Below are 13,298 nucleotides of genomic sequence, written 5' to 3'. Positions count from 1 at the left end.
AAAGTGTTTATAAGAAGATCCTCTAAACACTGTATTATTGTGATCCAGAACACTGCTGAGACTGGGCCACATGGGAATCTATTACCCTGTGACTTCTCTTTGGAAAGCTGCCTCTCAAGGGGCTCTGAGTGGCACAGTGGGAAAAGGAGAGTAAATATTAGTCAACAGGCCTATGCATTATAATATAGTCTGCCAAGATGAATGGAAATATTGTTAGTAACTAGAAAGCAATGGGGACAAATGACTTAAATGTTAATAAGGTCCATGAAATAGAACATACATATTTGAAATTATTTTACAGTGCAAACCTTGTAATAAAACTGTCAGTAATAAAACCTTGCTTTCTTTTGTGTTGAATTGAATTATATAAAGAAATCTCTTAAAATCTGTCTTTCTTCATCTCTTAATTAGATCCTTCCTAGTATAACAGCTTCTATAGAATCTAGAATATATATTTTAGGTAATAGTTATAGCATTTAAAGTGTCTTCATTTTAGGGTTTGCATTTTTGGTTATAAATAAACCATCAGAGTAAACATTATTTGGGGTTTCACCTTGGAAATAAACCATCTTAATATCTCTCCTACCTGATTCAGATGTATCTTGGAACATCTTATATGTTTGCAAGTTAGGGCTCTAGACAACCCTGATTGTTATTCTTCTTTCCTCTTAATTTAAGGTCCAACAGATTTCCAACAGAGGCTTGTTTTGGCATGTGAATTGTTTTTAAAAGGCTCCAAGGTGAAGAAGACCAATATAACTAAACACACACACAACCTAAGATTAACCAAATGTACCCTTCAAATGATAGGTTCTTTGGAATGTGTATGTGATGTGTTACTCTTCTTCCTAGATAGATGTGCATTTTAAATACACATAGTGTCGGCCATAGGCTGACCAGTGATTGGTTTAGAAACCCGTATTTTTCATTGTCAACACTGTCTCCAATGTTGGAAGTCCTAGCTGAAGGTGAGTCTGTTAGGTAATAAGTTAAAGCCAGTGGCAAGTTTTATCCTCTCTTCTTCCTATACAGGTCTGTTTAGGATGATAGCTACAATAATATCATAAAAAGCTTCAGCTTGATCTTGACATGTCCAGGAAGAGGGGATTGAACTAAAAAAAAAAAAATCACCTTTTCATATTGGCTTGTTGATATATCTGAGGAACATTTTTCTGGTTGCTGATTGGCCGAGGATGGATGTGTACTGTGGGCAGTTCCCATCCCTAGGGAGGTGGGCTTGGACTGTGTAGGAAAGAGCTGAAGAAGCCAGGGCAGCAAGCCTATAAGCAGTGTTCCCTGTTGGGTTTTCAAGCTCCTGCCTCCGGGTGCCCTTTGGCTTCCCTCAGTAGTGGGCTGCAGTTCACAGCTAGCACAAACCCTTTCCTCCCTACGTTAAAGCAAGCTAGAATGACGGCTTTGCTAAGACAAAACAGGCAAGATGCTGTGAAGAATATGCTTACTTGGGCCTTTAACTTGTGGTCCTCTTACCCCAGCCTTGCAACTAGTTGGGATTATTAAGGTTTGCACTACCAAGCTGTGCTACAAGATTCCATTGTTTTACTGCAGAGGAAGGATGAGCGGGCGGGGATGGGTAGGAAAAGGAGGAGGAGAAGAGAGAGGGGGTTAACAGTATGTTTGTAGCCAATAAAGTGGTTTTGGTTAAAAAAAAATAAAAACAAAAACCAAGTATTACCAAGGGTCTGAATCCATCATACATTGTACTTAGCTTCTTGAAAAGTGAGTGGAAGCTTACAGCCCAGCATCTCCACTCTTTGAAATATATTTAAGATGACTGAATGTATAGATTGCATGCTTAGGCAGTAATATTCATAAACCCAGAGCAGAACCAACCAACCTGAGGTTGGATTTAAAAAATATGGTATATTCCTAACAATGAAATACTGTTCATCAATAAGAGGAGGCACTAGAACATGCAAATTGAATAGGACAGGCACAAAGGCCAAGCATTGTATGCTCCCATTAGCATGAAGTGTAGACAAAGATAAGCATGTAGAGAAAGTACATTAGTGGGTGCCTAGGGCTGCCAACTGAGATGTGAACCCACACATAATCACACAGGATTGTTTGAGACAGAAGCATTATCAGATTGGATGGGTGGGTTATGACGGGTAAATTATACTCCAGTGTGATGATGGTTTAGCTGGCAAACGCCTCTCATGCTCCCTGGCATTTGAACCCTTGGTCTCCAATTGGTGGCACTGTTTGGGGAGGCTGAGGAGGTGTGGTCTTGCTGGAGGAAGTGTGTCAGTAAGGGTGGGCTTTCAGGATGCAGGCCTCAGCACCATTCCCAGTGCACACTCACTACTTTTGTTGTGGTTTAAGGTGTGAGTCCTTGACTTCCTGCCATTGTGCCTTCACTAGGCCACAATGAACTCTGACCTTCTGGAACCTTTTCTTGTATGAGCTGCCTTGATTGTGGGGTTTATCATAGTATTAGAAAACTGGTATGCCTTTAAACCAAAACTGTGGTCTCAAGACCAGTAGTACCAGCACTGCCAGTGAGCCTGTTAGCAGTGCAGATCTCAGTTGCAGTGTAGCAGCCTCTGGGAGGGTGAGGCCCAGCCACTGTGTTGAAGCAAGCTGCCCGCTGATTCTGATGCAGGCGACGTTTGTGAACTGCTTCTCTAGAACCAAGAGGTTCACATGTGGAGAGTGCTATCTAGTTTGTACGTTCAGTCTACCCTGTTCCTGTAATTGCAAAAATGGGTTAAATTAAGGGCTATCCTAGTAGAGAGTTAAAGGCAATTAGAAGGCAATGCGAGTAAAAATAAACTTCTTTCATGATTTTGATATGTTCCCCCAAGAAGCTTTATGATTGTAGTGTTTGTGTACCACATGTTGGTAAATTCCTGTGCTCTTTTAGCCTTGCCTCAGTTAACGAACATAGCATAAACAGGCTCATTTGCCATAACAACAGTGGGAGTTTAGATCCTTGAAAGGAATTATTTCTTCTAAATATTTATACAGTGTAATGTAGCAGAGCTAGAAGTGTGCAGTGATCCTGGAAAAGTGCAGATCTGGCGATTGATAGAGAGTAAGTGGGGCAGCTGGCAGGCCTGAGCTGTCATTCTCCGCCCGCTTCCCTCTGCAGGCCTAGACCTGGCGTGTGCTTCGGGGAGCCCTCCAGCATTGGCTGGGTAGCCAGAAGGGACTGTGGTGGCGGAGGCCGCTTCACAAGGGCCTGGACAGCCAACCTGGATGCTCTTGGAGGGCGGTAGGTTGAATTGTACCCAGAGGATTGCCTACTGGGGGACTTGGGGAAGTTGATGTGTAAGTAACCTTTCTGTGAGGAGGCTCAAGCCCCTTTTGTGGGGACATAGAAATGTTGGGTGGGATGAAGCAACTGTAAACAAGGGAGAGGAAAAGGTGTGGGAGCCAGAGCATGGAAATACTAAGCACAGGTTACCTGCTGTGGAATCAGGGCTGGGAACAGTTCCAGTTAGATAAGTCTTAAGTAAAGAATGTGCTGCAAATTTTATTGATTGCAGATGAAAGATCTGGGCTGTAACTCTGTCTTCTTCTGTATCTCACTATATCTCTCTTTTAATGTGGCCCCCCCCCACTTCATGTTTGCGTGTTCCATTCGTCAGGCAGTCACACACACACACACACACACACACACACACACACACACACACACACACACACACACACGGCTGGTCTCATCTTCATTCTTGATTCCTCCTCAATGCTGAGATTGCTTGAGGCACCACTTGCAGTTTCTCTGTCTCTCTCAAGTTGAAACTTATCCCCTCTCTCTTTGACTTTGTGGGTCTCCCAACCATTGTTTAGGGCTTTTGCTGTTTTAGCTAGAGCTTTTACTACTCAGCTTAGGTTATTGAGCTCTTTCTGGGGTGTTAGACTGTTATCTTCTCTCTGTTTGTCTAAGATGCTGAGGTTTTATAATCTGGCTGCACAGTAAAGAGCATTTTGGCATAAGGCTCGTTGAGAGGGACTGTAGCAGTGTGATGTCAGCGTGCTCTCCAGTGGGCAGATCTTCACTCGTGCTGTGGTGGAGAACTGAGTGTCAAGTTGGCAGGCGCTAGAATCCCCAGAAGATGGGTGTCTGGTGGTGCCTGTGAGGGATTGTCCTAATTAGGTTAACTGAGGTGGAGAGCCACACCTAGCACTGGGCAGCAGCATTCCCTGGCCGTGGGGCCTGGAGTACATGGCAGCTAGCTGAGCGTTTGTCTCCATCCTTCTCTGCTTCCCGACGTGATGCAGAACCACAACCAGCTCCTTAGCTGCTTTGCATGGGGTGTTTTGTCACAGCAATAATTAATTAACCAAGACATATATTTATTCATTAAAAGATTTTGATTGTTTGCTGTTCTCAATGAACATTTAGATTCATATATCTCAAAATTAAAATCAAATTGGAATGAGCAAATGCAGCTACTCTTTTGTCATGATCAGGTGTACATTGAATGCGTATGCAGTTACTGTTTGAGAGTTTCTTGAGTCAGGAGGAGCATCATACTTGCAGGTGTGCTGAGGACTTGCCGCGAGGTTAACATGCTTTCAGGTCCGTGCATTTCAGAGGACGATAAGGAACATTTACTAACAGACACAGAACACCCTCGGGCCTTCAGAGCTTCCTGTGTTGTCAGTGATGGCTCTGGAGCTGGGCAGTGCTGCTGCAGTTTCTCCACAGATTACAGTGGGCCGAGCTGCCTTTCCTGTCCCACACTCAGCAGGGCCTCTGCCTAGCTTTCTGGCTTGCCCTGTGGCTTGCTTAGTGGTGACATGTACTTTTTATGACCGTTTTATGTTGCTCTCAAACACAGGAGGGGAGGCTGGAGGTGAAGACTTTTCAGAATGAAAGATGACGATAAAGTTGTGAGGGAAAGCATTGCTATGCTTACTGTGGACGCCACCTAGAAGGAAGAGAAGCTCTCTGTTCTCGCCCCTCCGATTGCAGCTGGCTGTACATTAGAGGAGATTCTCAGCTTAGCCGTGGGGGACAAGCTCCCCATCTCCTTTGTCTCTCAGTTTGGCGGTTTGCTCTCCCCTGTAATGGCATTTAAAGGCAGCTCACTTATGGTATCAGTCTCTGACCCATGAATAGTGTCCATACGGCACTTTAACACGTCGAGACGTCACCCATCTCAGCATGGGAACAGGCAGCCTTGAGGCTATATAGGAGAATCAGCCCTTTGCTTAAATTCAGGCTTCTGTTTGAATCTTTTAAAAAATAGATGTTATTCTTACCCCTGTGTGTTGGTGTCATGTCTGTAGCATGCAAAGGTGCCTGGGAAGTGAGAAGAGGGCGCCTGGTTCCCTGGAGCTAGAGTTACAGGCTCGGGAAGCTGTCTGCATGGATCTGAACTCCATCCTCCGGTTGAGCAGCAGGCGCCATGCCTCCAGCCCACAGAGACAGAGTCTCCTGTAGCTTAGACTCCTGGAACTCCTGTGCCTCTTGCCCCCACTTCCCGAGTGTTGGAATGGCAGGCATGAGCGCAGAGCCAGGTTTTTGTTTGTTTTGTTGTGTTTTTGGTTTTATTATGTTTTGTTTGTGAATACCATGAAAAGATTGGTTGTTAATGCTATGAGGAACTTCAAACTCCAAAGTCAAGTTCTGCTTGCTAGTTGTTAATTTGAATCTGCCCTTTTAGGTTTCTTTTGTGCCTAGAAAGTATTCTTTACATCCACTGTGCTGTGAGACACACGGCAGGAAAATTGGCCAGGGGAACTTGGTTCTGGTGGAATTGCTCTGTAGGCATTTGATAGGCTATCCACCTGGTACTCCACGGAGGTCTCACTGGTGTAGACTCTAACTCTACCCGGGGGTGTGGCGGATCGTCTGCATGATAGCACCCTGCTGACATTTTAGGAAAATGGTCATTATTTGAAATGGTGCTGAGACTTTTCCCACTTGGTGAGTGAAGGGGTGCTCCTGGCTTGCCTGCCAGCAGATGGTGCTAGTGTTACACACCTGAAGGCAAACGGAGCTGCAGTGTGCTGTTGAAATGTGGAGGTGAGGTGTGTTTCCTTTCCTCATCCTTCCTAGGGTGCTTTCCTATGGGTTCACATGTTTAACATCGCGAGCAGGAGCTAGAGCAACCTCCAGTGGTCATGGAGGATAAGTTAGAGATGGCAGCTTAGGGCCGTGTCACTTGTCCTTCCTGTAAAAGTTTCATGGTGCATTGGCTTCTCATCTGCTCTGTGTGTAAGACTGACAAAGCTGAGTTCTCTGCTCAGTTACCTTCCTTGTAGAGCATGAAAACCCCATGTTAACAGTAACCTAAAGGGGCTGTCCAGAGGTCATTACCAACAAACGTATCTGTCCAGATCTAAGTAGAAATAGAACAATTTAAAATTTGATAACATTTCAAAATATTAGCCATTGTTTAGTATCGTATTTCCTTATCAGTTAGCAATTATACTTACATTTGAAGATTTTTTTAAAATTACAAATAAGTATTATGTGGCTATTGTAGAAAATAAAAGGTATAATTTCTGTTTAGTTACTAACATTTTACATGATTTTTTTTTCTTTTTGTTTGCACATATATTTTAAATTTCAACTTTTTTGGACATACAATTTTCATGCTAGTTTTCCACTTAATAGTTTATCATGACTATTTTACATGAAATCAAAATCATTTAGGATAATTTGATTGACAATCAAATTTCCATTCACCATTGAACCCTTTAATGATAGAGATTTTTTATTTTCCCTTATTTTTGGTTACTTCTATGTAGCACACGACTATGTACGGTGCTACTTAATTTTGTGTGTGAGTGTGTGTGAGTGTGTGTGAGTGTGTGTGTGTGTGTGTGTGTGTGTGTGTGGTTTTGTTTTGTTTTGTTTTGTTTCGTATTCTGAAAATATAGGTGCTAGACCAAGAGGAAAAGATAGTTTTGTAACTTTCCTTCGAATTTTTATTTTACCACTAAACTTGATAATTAAATATTCTTTCCTGTGTTCCCCTGCCCCTCCCCCCCCATCCCATCAACATCTTCCTGATCATCAACAGGTTACTGCTGTACAGTTGGTTGGTTGGTTGGCTTTTGAGTCAGGGTCTCCCTACAGAGTCTAGATGGCCTTGCGATCTTCTTGCCTTAGCCTGCCCCGTGCTGGGCTTAGTTACAAGTGTGCACTGCATGCCCAGCTAGCTTACCTTCACGTTAAAAATGACTAAGTAGTGAGTGTGCACTCTCCACTAAATAAAAAGGTTACAGGAGCTTGCCTGTATTCCTTAAGCATTAAATCCTACAGCCCTTCTGCTTGTGGAGTGGAGTTTTTTGCTTTATTTCCTTCCTTAAAATATAAGCCACTATGCATTCATGCTTCATAATTAGACTAATTCACGGGCAGAACAGGGAATCACTGTGTGTGCTGTTAGTATTTCCTAAGGGATAAGAGTGCATCAAATGGAGAGACTAGAATACGACAGTAGCACTGACACACTGGAGTTAGACCAGACAAACAGAGCCCACGGAGCGCGCGAGAGTCAGACTTGCAGCGCTCCTGTGCTGGGTGAGCGGAGTCACCCAGTGTCTAGTGAACGCTCCGGCCTGACCAGTTGGAAGGGCTGCGCTCAGAGAAACTGTTTTGAAGCCTTGAGTGGAATGCTAGCTTTCCAGTGTAGCGGACGTGTAGTGCGTGTGCCTCAGGAAGGGAGCATTACAGACACACCAGTCTTTACTGCGGGAGGAGTCCTGCACCCATGACTTTTAAAAAAAATTTCAGTAACTACATTTTTATTTAAGTAAATTAGTTCTGAATTAAATTCTCCCATTAACATAAGGAAGGAAGTAATTTATTTTAAAATCAGAGGAAACAGCCGAGCTATTTTCATATTTAGAGAATGAGGAGAAAGGAAGAGATTTATGCAGAAGCTTCGTGTAGCCTTTTAAGTGAACGTGAGAACTATAGTAACTTCTGGAAAAACTAACAAACCAACCTCTTCTTAGGCAGATTGTCTCACTTTTTCATCTGCCTTTTGTAAAGAAGAAAGCAAAAGGCACCACACTAAGACAAGTGCTCACAAACCTGCCCTTACAGGCTTCGTCAACACAGTCTGTCATGTGAGAGCTGAGAGGCCTCAGTTCTGAAACCAGTGTATCTCTCTTAAAAATAATCAGTTATTGATTTATGGTTTATTTTATGTAAACAACATCACTGAAATTTACTTGAGGAATTAAAAAAATACAGCATTTTTATTTAGAAAGTTTTAGGGAAAATTTTTTAGTGAATTGAAAATAATTTTTTCTATATCATAGATGTTTGACTTTTTAAGTTATAAAGGTGCAGCTTGATTTTTTGTTTGTTTGTTTGTTTTTAACATAAAAAGACACAAAGCTCCCAAATAGTGTTTAGGTAAAACATTTCTAATATGATCTATTTCACCCTGAAGAGTGAGCACACTACATGTGGGTCTGGGGCAACAGAGCTCCACATCGGCTTCTGAAGTATGCCTTTGTGAGCTACAGCCAAGTGTCTGCACGCAGGCATTTGTCTTAGCTGAACACTTTGAAGGACCATCATGGTACTGTGAGATTCTTCAAGCATCAGTTCATTTACAACTTTCTCACTTAAAATTTCCCCCAAACAGTAAGTTCCGATTACTCCTGCTGGCTTTCTGTTCAGGTTTATAAAGTGATCAGATTGCTATGATTTTAAGGCTAGTTTATACTGGAGGGAATTTTACTTTTTAAATATAATGTTCAGTACATCTTTTACAGATGACGCTTTTACCAAGTTCGGTGCTGTTTTCTCCGTATTCCTGAATGTTACAGGTCACTGGGGTAATACCCTACAGTTGACTGGGAGAGTTCCATTAACAGAAAGTGACTGAGAAGTCTGACATGCATTCTGTTGAGTGTCTGCTCTTGAACTTGAAACAATAATGAAAAGGGAGAGGGACTGCAGAACTTTTGTTTTTGTGGAAAAAATTGTCACCACTCTGGTTTGCTTTGATTTAAAACAAATACAGCTCTTAGGCCATATATGTTTGATATGGGAGTAATCAGTGTTGAGGGTTCTGTGTTCATTTGGAATATTTAGCTTTCTGATGCATGATTAGTACTTGGCTGTTTATTGGGTGCCTGCTATTCAGTAAGTATGACATGTAAACTTTACTGCATTTTGTATTGATTTAATAATATTGTTAATCTAAAATCTTTGGGTGCAATGTGTCACATCTGTTTTGTATTCTTCTGTTTAAAAGAAATGGCACTATGGAATTTAGAGGAATATTTATTATCTCAGTGTTTTTCTTTGCAACACTTTCCACTCAGTTTGTTGAGAGTTATAACTTCCAAGAGACAGTGAATCATTTGGCAAATTCTCAGGTACCCAGCTACTAAAGGCCACAGTTAATTAAATTTTTAGCTTACCATTTAAGTTTCCTTCACTTAAATAGTTGTAACTTTGGACATTTTTGAAAATGATATAAAGTACATTGTGGAAAGATTTTTTAAAAATATTTTTTTCTTTTAATAACGGGTCCAGGCTGCTTGCATTTCGTCGATACTTAAAATTTTTTAGAAAGGACTTTATTAGCTTGAGTGTTAGTTTGTGTTGAAATGGTTCTTTCCATAGCTGGTTACTGAATTGTCTTCTCCTGTGGTAGTTTCATAACCTTTTTGGAAATTATGGATTTTCTCAAATAACCAGTGAAAGCTACAACCCATTTTCCTGTGGCAAAGTATGCATAAACACAAGCATTTCACATGTAGCTATAAAGAAATCTCACTGCCAGTTACAAAACTACTGTGTCGAACCTGGAGTCCCTCCTAGGTTGCCGTGCAACCATACGGTTATTCTTCAACTCATGGGTTTTACGTTTTTTATTTTATTTATGATTGAGAGAACATCAAGGCATGTGTTGTGTGTCTTGGCTCACTAGTGACAGTCAGAGGACATTTTTCAGAAGCCAGCTCTCTCCTTCTACATTCCTCCTCTGAGTTCTGGGGATTGAACTCAGGTCGAGGGTCAAGCTTGGTGACACGCTTTTATTTGCTGACGTATTTCACCAGCCTGTGTCTTCTTTAATTGTACATTTTACCTTAATCATTATGTAGTATAAGGTGAGGACAATCTGGGTCTTGCCTTGTGGGGAAAGCACACGTTAAACTTGGTCTCAAATGAAGGAGTTTCATTTGATCTTGGCCATGCTTTAGGTTCTAGGTGAAGACAGGGAGAGCGGTATGAGTTCTCAGGGCCCCTCAGGGAAGGTGCTGGGTGGAACTTAGCAGTCACGTAGTGAAGTAGTGCGCTTCATTAGCAGCTGCTCAGCTGTAGTGGTGCAGAGCTCACACTTAAGGACCTGGCAGATCAGGATGCAAACCCAGCCTGGCTGCTCGCTCATTAGCCATAGCCTTGAACACATTGCCTGCCTATAATGAGGCCCTGGGTTGCTAATGAGCGCCTTTCTGTAGAGTACTTGGCTTTGTGCTTCAGAAGTTTGCCCTGCCACCTCCTATGCTGTCCTGATGGTGGTGTTACTGAGAGACAACAATGAGTTTCAACAGCAGTGCTGCTATTTCCTGTCTTCAGACTCTACAGCAGTGGCTCTCAACCTTTCAAACGCTGTGAGCCTGTTATACAGTTAGTTCCTCATGTGCTGGGGATCCCGCTGCTGCTTCATAACTGTGATTCTGCTACTGTTAGAATTGTAATGTAAATATCCGATATGCAAGATATCTGATCATGTGACCCCTGTGAAAGGGTCATTCGACTCCCAAAACAGTCACGACCCACAGGTTGAGAACCGCTGCTTTAGAATCCTCTCAAGCGTTAGTGACTTGCAGTTGTTACATTTCAATCCAGAGTTCTCCATGTTCGATTATTAGTGAAGGGCAGTGAAAAGTTATCAAAGTTTGTCTTAGATGGTTAAAGTGGAGTTTGAGGAACCCAGAGTAAGAGAGCTTGCTAAAAGAGGGCTAGAAACTAGACACTGACATGATTCTCTTTGAATCCTCTTACCCTGCTGGTCATGTGACAGAGCTGAAGGTCTTTTGGTTGCTTACAAGTACATAGTGTTTCTTTGCTTTTATGTCATAATTTCAAATGTTTGGTGAAGCACACGCTTGTCAACCACTGTACAAGTGGTGTCTGTGAGAGTCCTCGCTGCAGTTTGTAAAGAACTGGGGGCCACGGAGGAAAAGGAGAGGGTGGTTTGTGTGGTGCTTTATGTAAAGGATGAGCCGACTGCTTTAGTATCTGCCTGAAGGGAGAGCCTCCAGTGCTGTCCATCCTTCACGACAAGACGCGCGCGTGTGTGTGCGTGTGTGTGCGTGTGTGTGTGTGTGTGTGTGTGTGTGTGCGCGCGCGTGTGCGCGCACGCCTGTGCTATCCGACCTTTCGTTTCCATGTATGTTGCTGCATACATGAACTACATATAACCGGGTAATAACACAGCAGTGTTTGTGGCCGTGGTTTGTGCTCCATGTGCTCCCATGCACTTAACTACCCCACCTGTGTCTGTGTACGCCCAGCTGCTCAGGGCGGTCAGTTCAGGTGGAAATCAGGAATGTCAGTCAACAATGCCCGCGGTAACTATATTCTAGCAGTTTTGAAGTTGGCACCCTGGAAGAGCGTTCATTATGTTCATTTACAGAGTCCCTCTTGTTGGTAAATGAACAAAAGCATCATGGATTTAAGCCTGTGTGTTTGCGATCCTGGAAAGCAGACAAATGTAACTTGCTGTTAGCCTATGTGGGAATAGTCCATCCTCTAGGTGCTCTTGAGCTCTGAAGAGAGCACTTTGCCTTGGCATTCTTGTAATACCTACTTTCATTTATTTATTTTCTCTGACCAGATGGAAGGTTTGGAAAATAACGTTGCCACTTCCTGTCTTTTCAGCATCGTCAGTGAAGCAGGGGCCTCTATCTACAGCGTCAGCCCTGAAGCTAACAAGGAGATGCCCGGACTGGACCCTAACTTGAGAAGTGCAGGTGAGACACTGTGACAGTATGGAATTGTGATAGCTTAGATTTGTGTATGCGACAAACTAAATATCTCACATATCTGTGAAAACGTAAAAGTGATGCCATGTGTATAAGACTTGCACATTTGTAATTTATGGATTAAACTAACACTGGGATTATGAAAAACAGGAGAAAAAGGGCTCTTGTGTTTTCGAATTCCCCATAGTACTCCAGAAATAGTAAAAATTTTACGTAAAATGTCTTACTAAAATTAAACGCCTGAGTTCAATAATAAAGAAAATAGAACTATTAAAAATGATTATTATACCATTTTCTCGGCAGTAAGCGACACAAACACAAACACACGGTGCTAGTGCGTAAACACACATAGACTTTTGGTTTATTGCTAAATGCTTGGCAGCTGACTGCTCCCTCATGGCCTCTGACTGAGGCTTCATGGTAATGCCTTGCTTTAAAAACATGCCTTTCTTTTATTTGTACTTGGTTGCTTTGATGTGGAATAGTTAAAATTTTGTCATAGAAAATTAAAATACTTTGAGAAATTTAGGGGAAGTAACTGGTATAAATAAAAGTTTAGCTCTGGATAGATTAGCTTTCTATGTTATGGGGATTATTTAGAAATTATTTTAATCTTTGTCCTTAAATATTTTCATGACTTTTAGGAGTTTTAAGGCTATACTTGGAAATACAAATTTTGAAAACTTTTGCATTGATCTAAAGCTAAAAAGTTTTGTTTGTTTGTTTAAGCCAAAAGACCCTGTTGCCTTTTTCAGCTGATGGTTGAAATGAAATAGTTCCCTAGCTAAACGCAGATCCTGCTTCTTCTGTTATGGTCGCCCCCATCACAACAGCTCAGCCTCCTTCCCGCGCCTCTTTTGGTGCTTGCCTTGGTGCTAGTGATGCCCATGGTGGAGTGGGATAGTCACCACAGTGGGACCTGCTGGTTGTAATCTTTCCTACTCAGTGTGCAGAAAACATCGCACTGATGTTACCTTATCTTCACTGTTGTCCCGGGGCCATGATCATTCTTCCCACTTAACACATGAAGAAACTAAGGTTTAAAGAGGCCACACATTTTGCTTGTAATAGTTGTATGTAGAATGTTTGAATAAATAATAGTTTTATATATCTGGGGGGGGGGGGGGGAGAGAGAGAGAGAGAGAGAGAGAGAGAGAGAGAGAGAGAGAGAGAGAGAGAGAGAGAGAAGAACTACCAGGTTGGCTTTATCATCCAATGGAGTGTTGGAAAGAATACTAAGGTCATTATTTCCAGGAGGCAACAGTTCCTTGGGGCTCCCCACTGCTAAAGAAACTGCTGTTTCTTCCTAACTACTGGCCCCTGCAGATGCACAGTGTCATGGGCTTATAGGTGAAACC

The 13,298-nt window shown here is 42.3% G+C and overlaps 1 protein-coding gene across 2 annotated transcripts in view; it reads left to right on the top strand.

Moving 5' to 3' along the window:
* SRBD1 (S1 RNA binding domain 1) overlaps positions 1-13,298 on the top strand; it is a 160,294-nt gene that overhangs the window by 74,957 nt on the left and 72,039 nt on the right. Inside the window, exons 15-16 of one of the 2 annotated variants that reach the window (XM_084793143.1) lie at positions 3,113-3,235; positions 11,837-11,928. In XM_084793143.1, the coding sequence (XP_084649269.1) occupies positions 3,113-3,235; positions 11,837-11,928 (215 nt within the window). The remainder of the gene's footprint in view (positions 1-3,112; positions 3,236-11,836; positions 11,929-13,298) is intronic. The other variant, XM_084793144.1, reaches the window with a different exon arrangement.

Source organism: Acomys minous (genome assembly GCF_964271855.1).
Source record: "Acomys minous genome assembly, chromosome: 8".
NCBI classification, from domain to species: Eukaryota; Metazoa; Chordata; class Mammalia; order Rodentia; family Muridae; genus Acomys; species Acomys minous.
The sequence above is the reverse complement of the archived record's forward strand: the minus strand, read 5'-3'. Positions and strand labels throughout refer to the sequence as shown.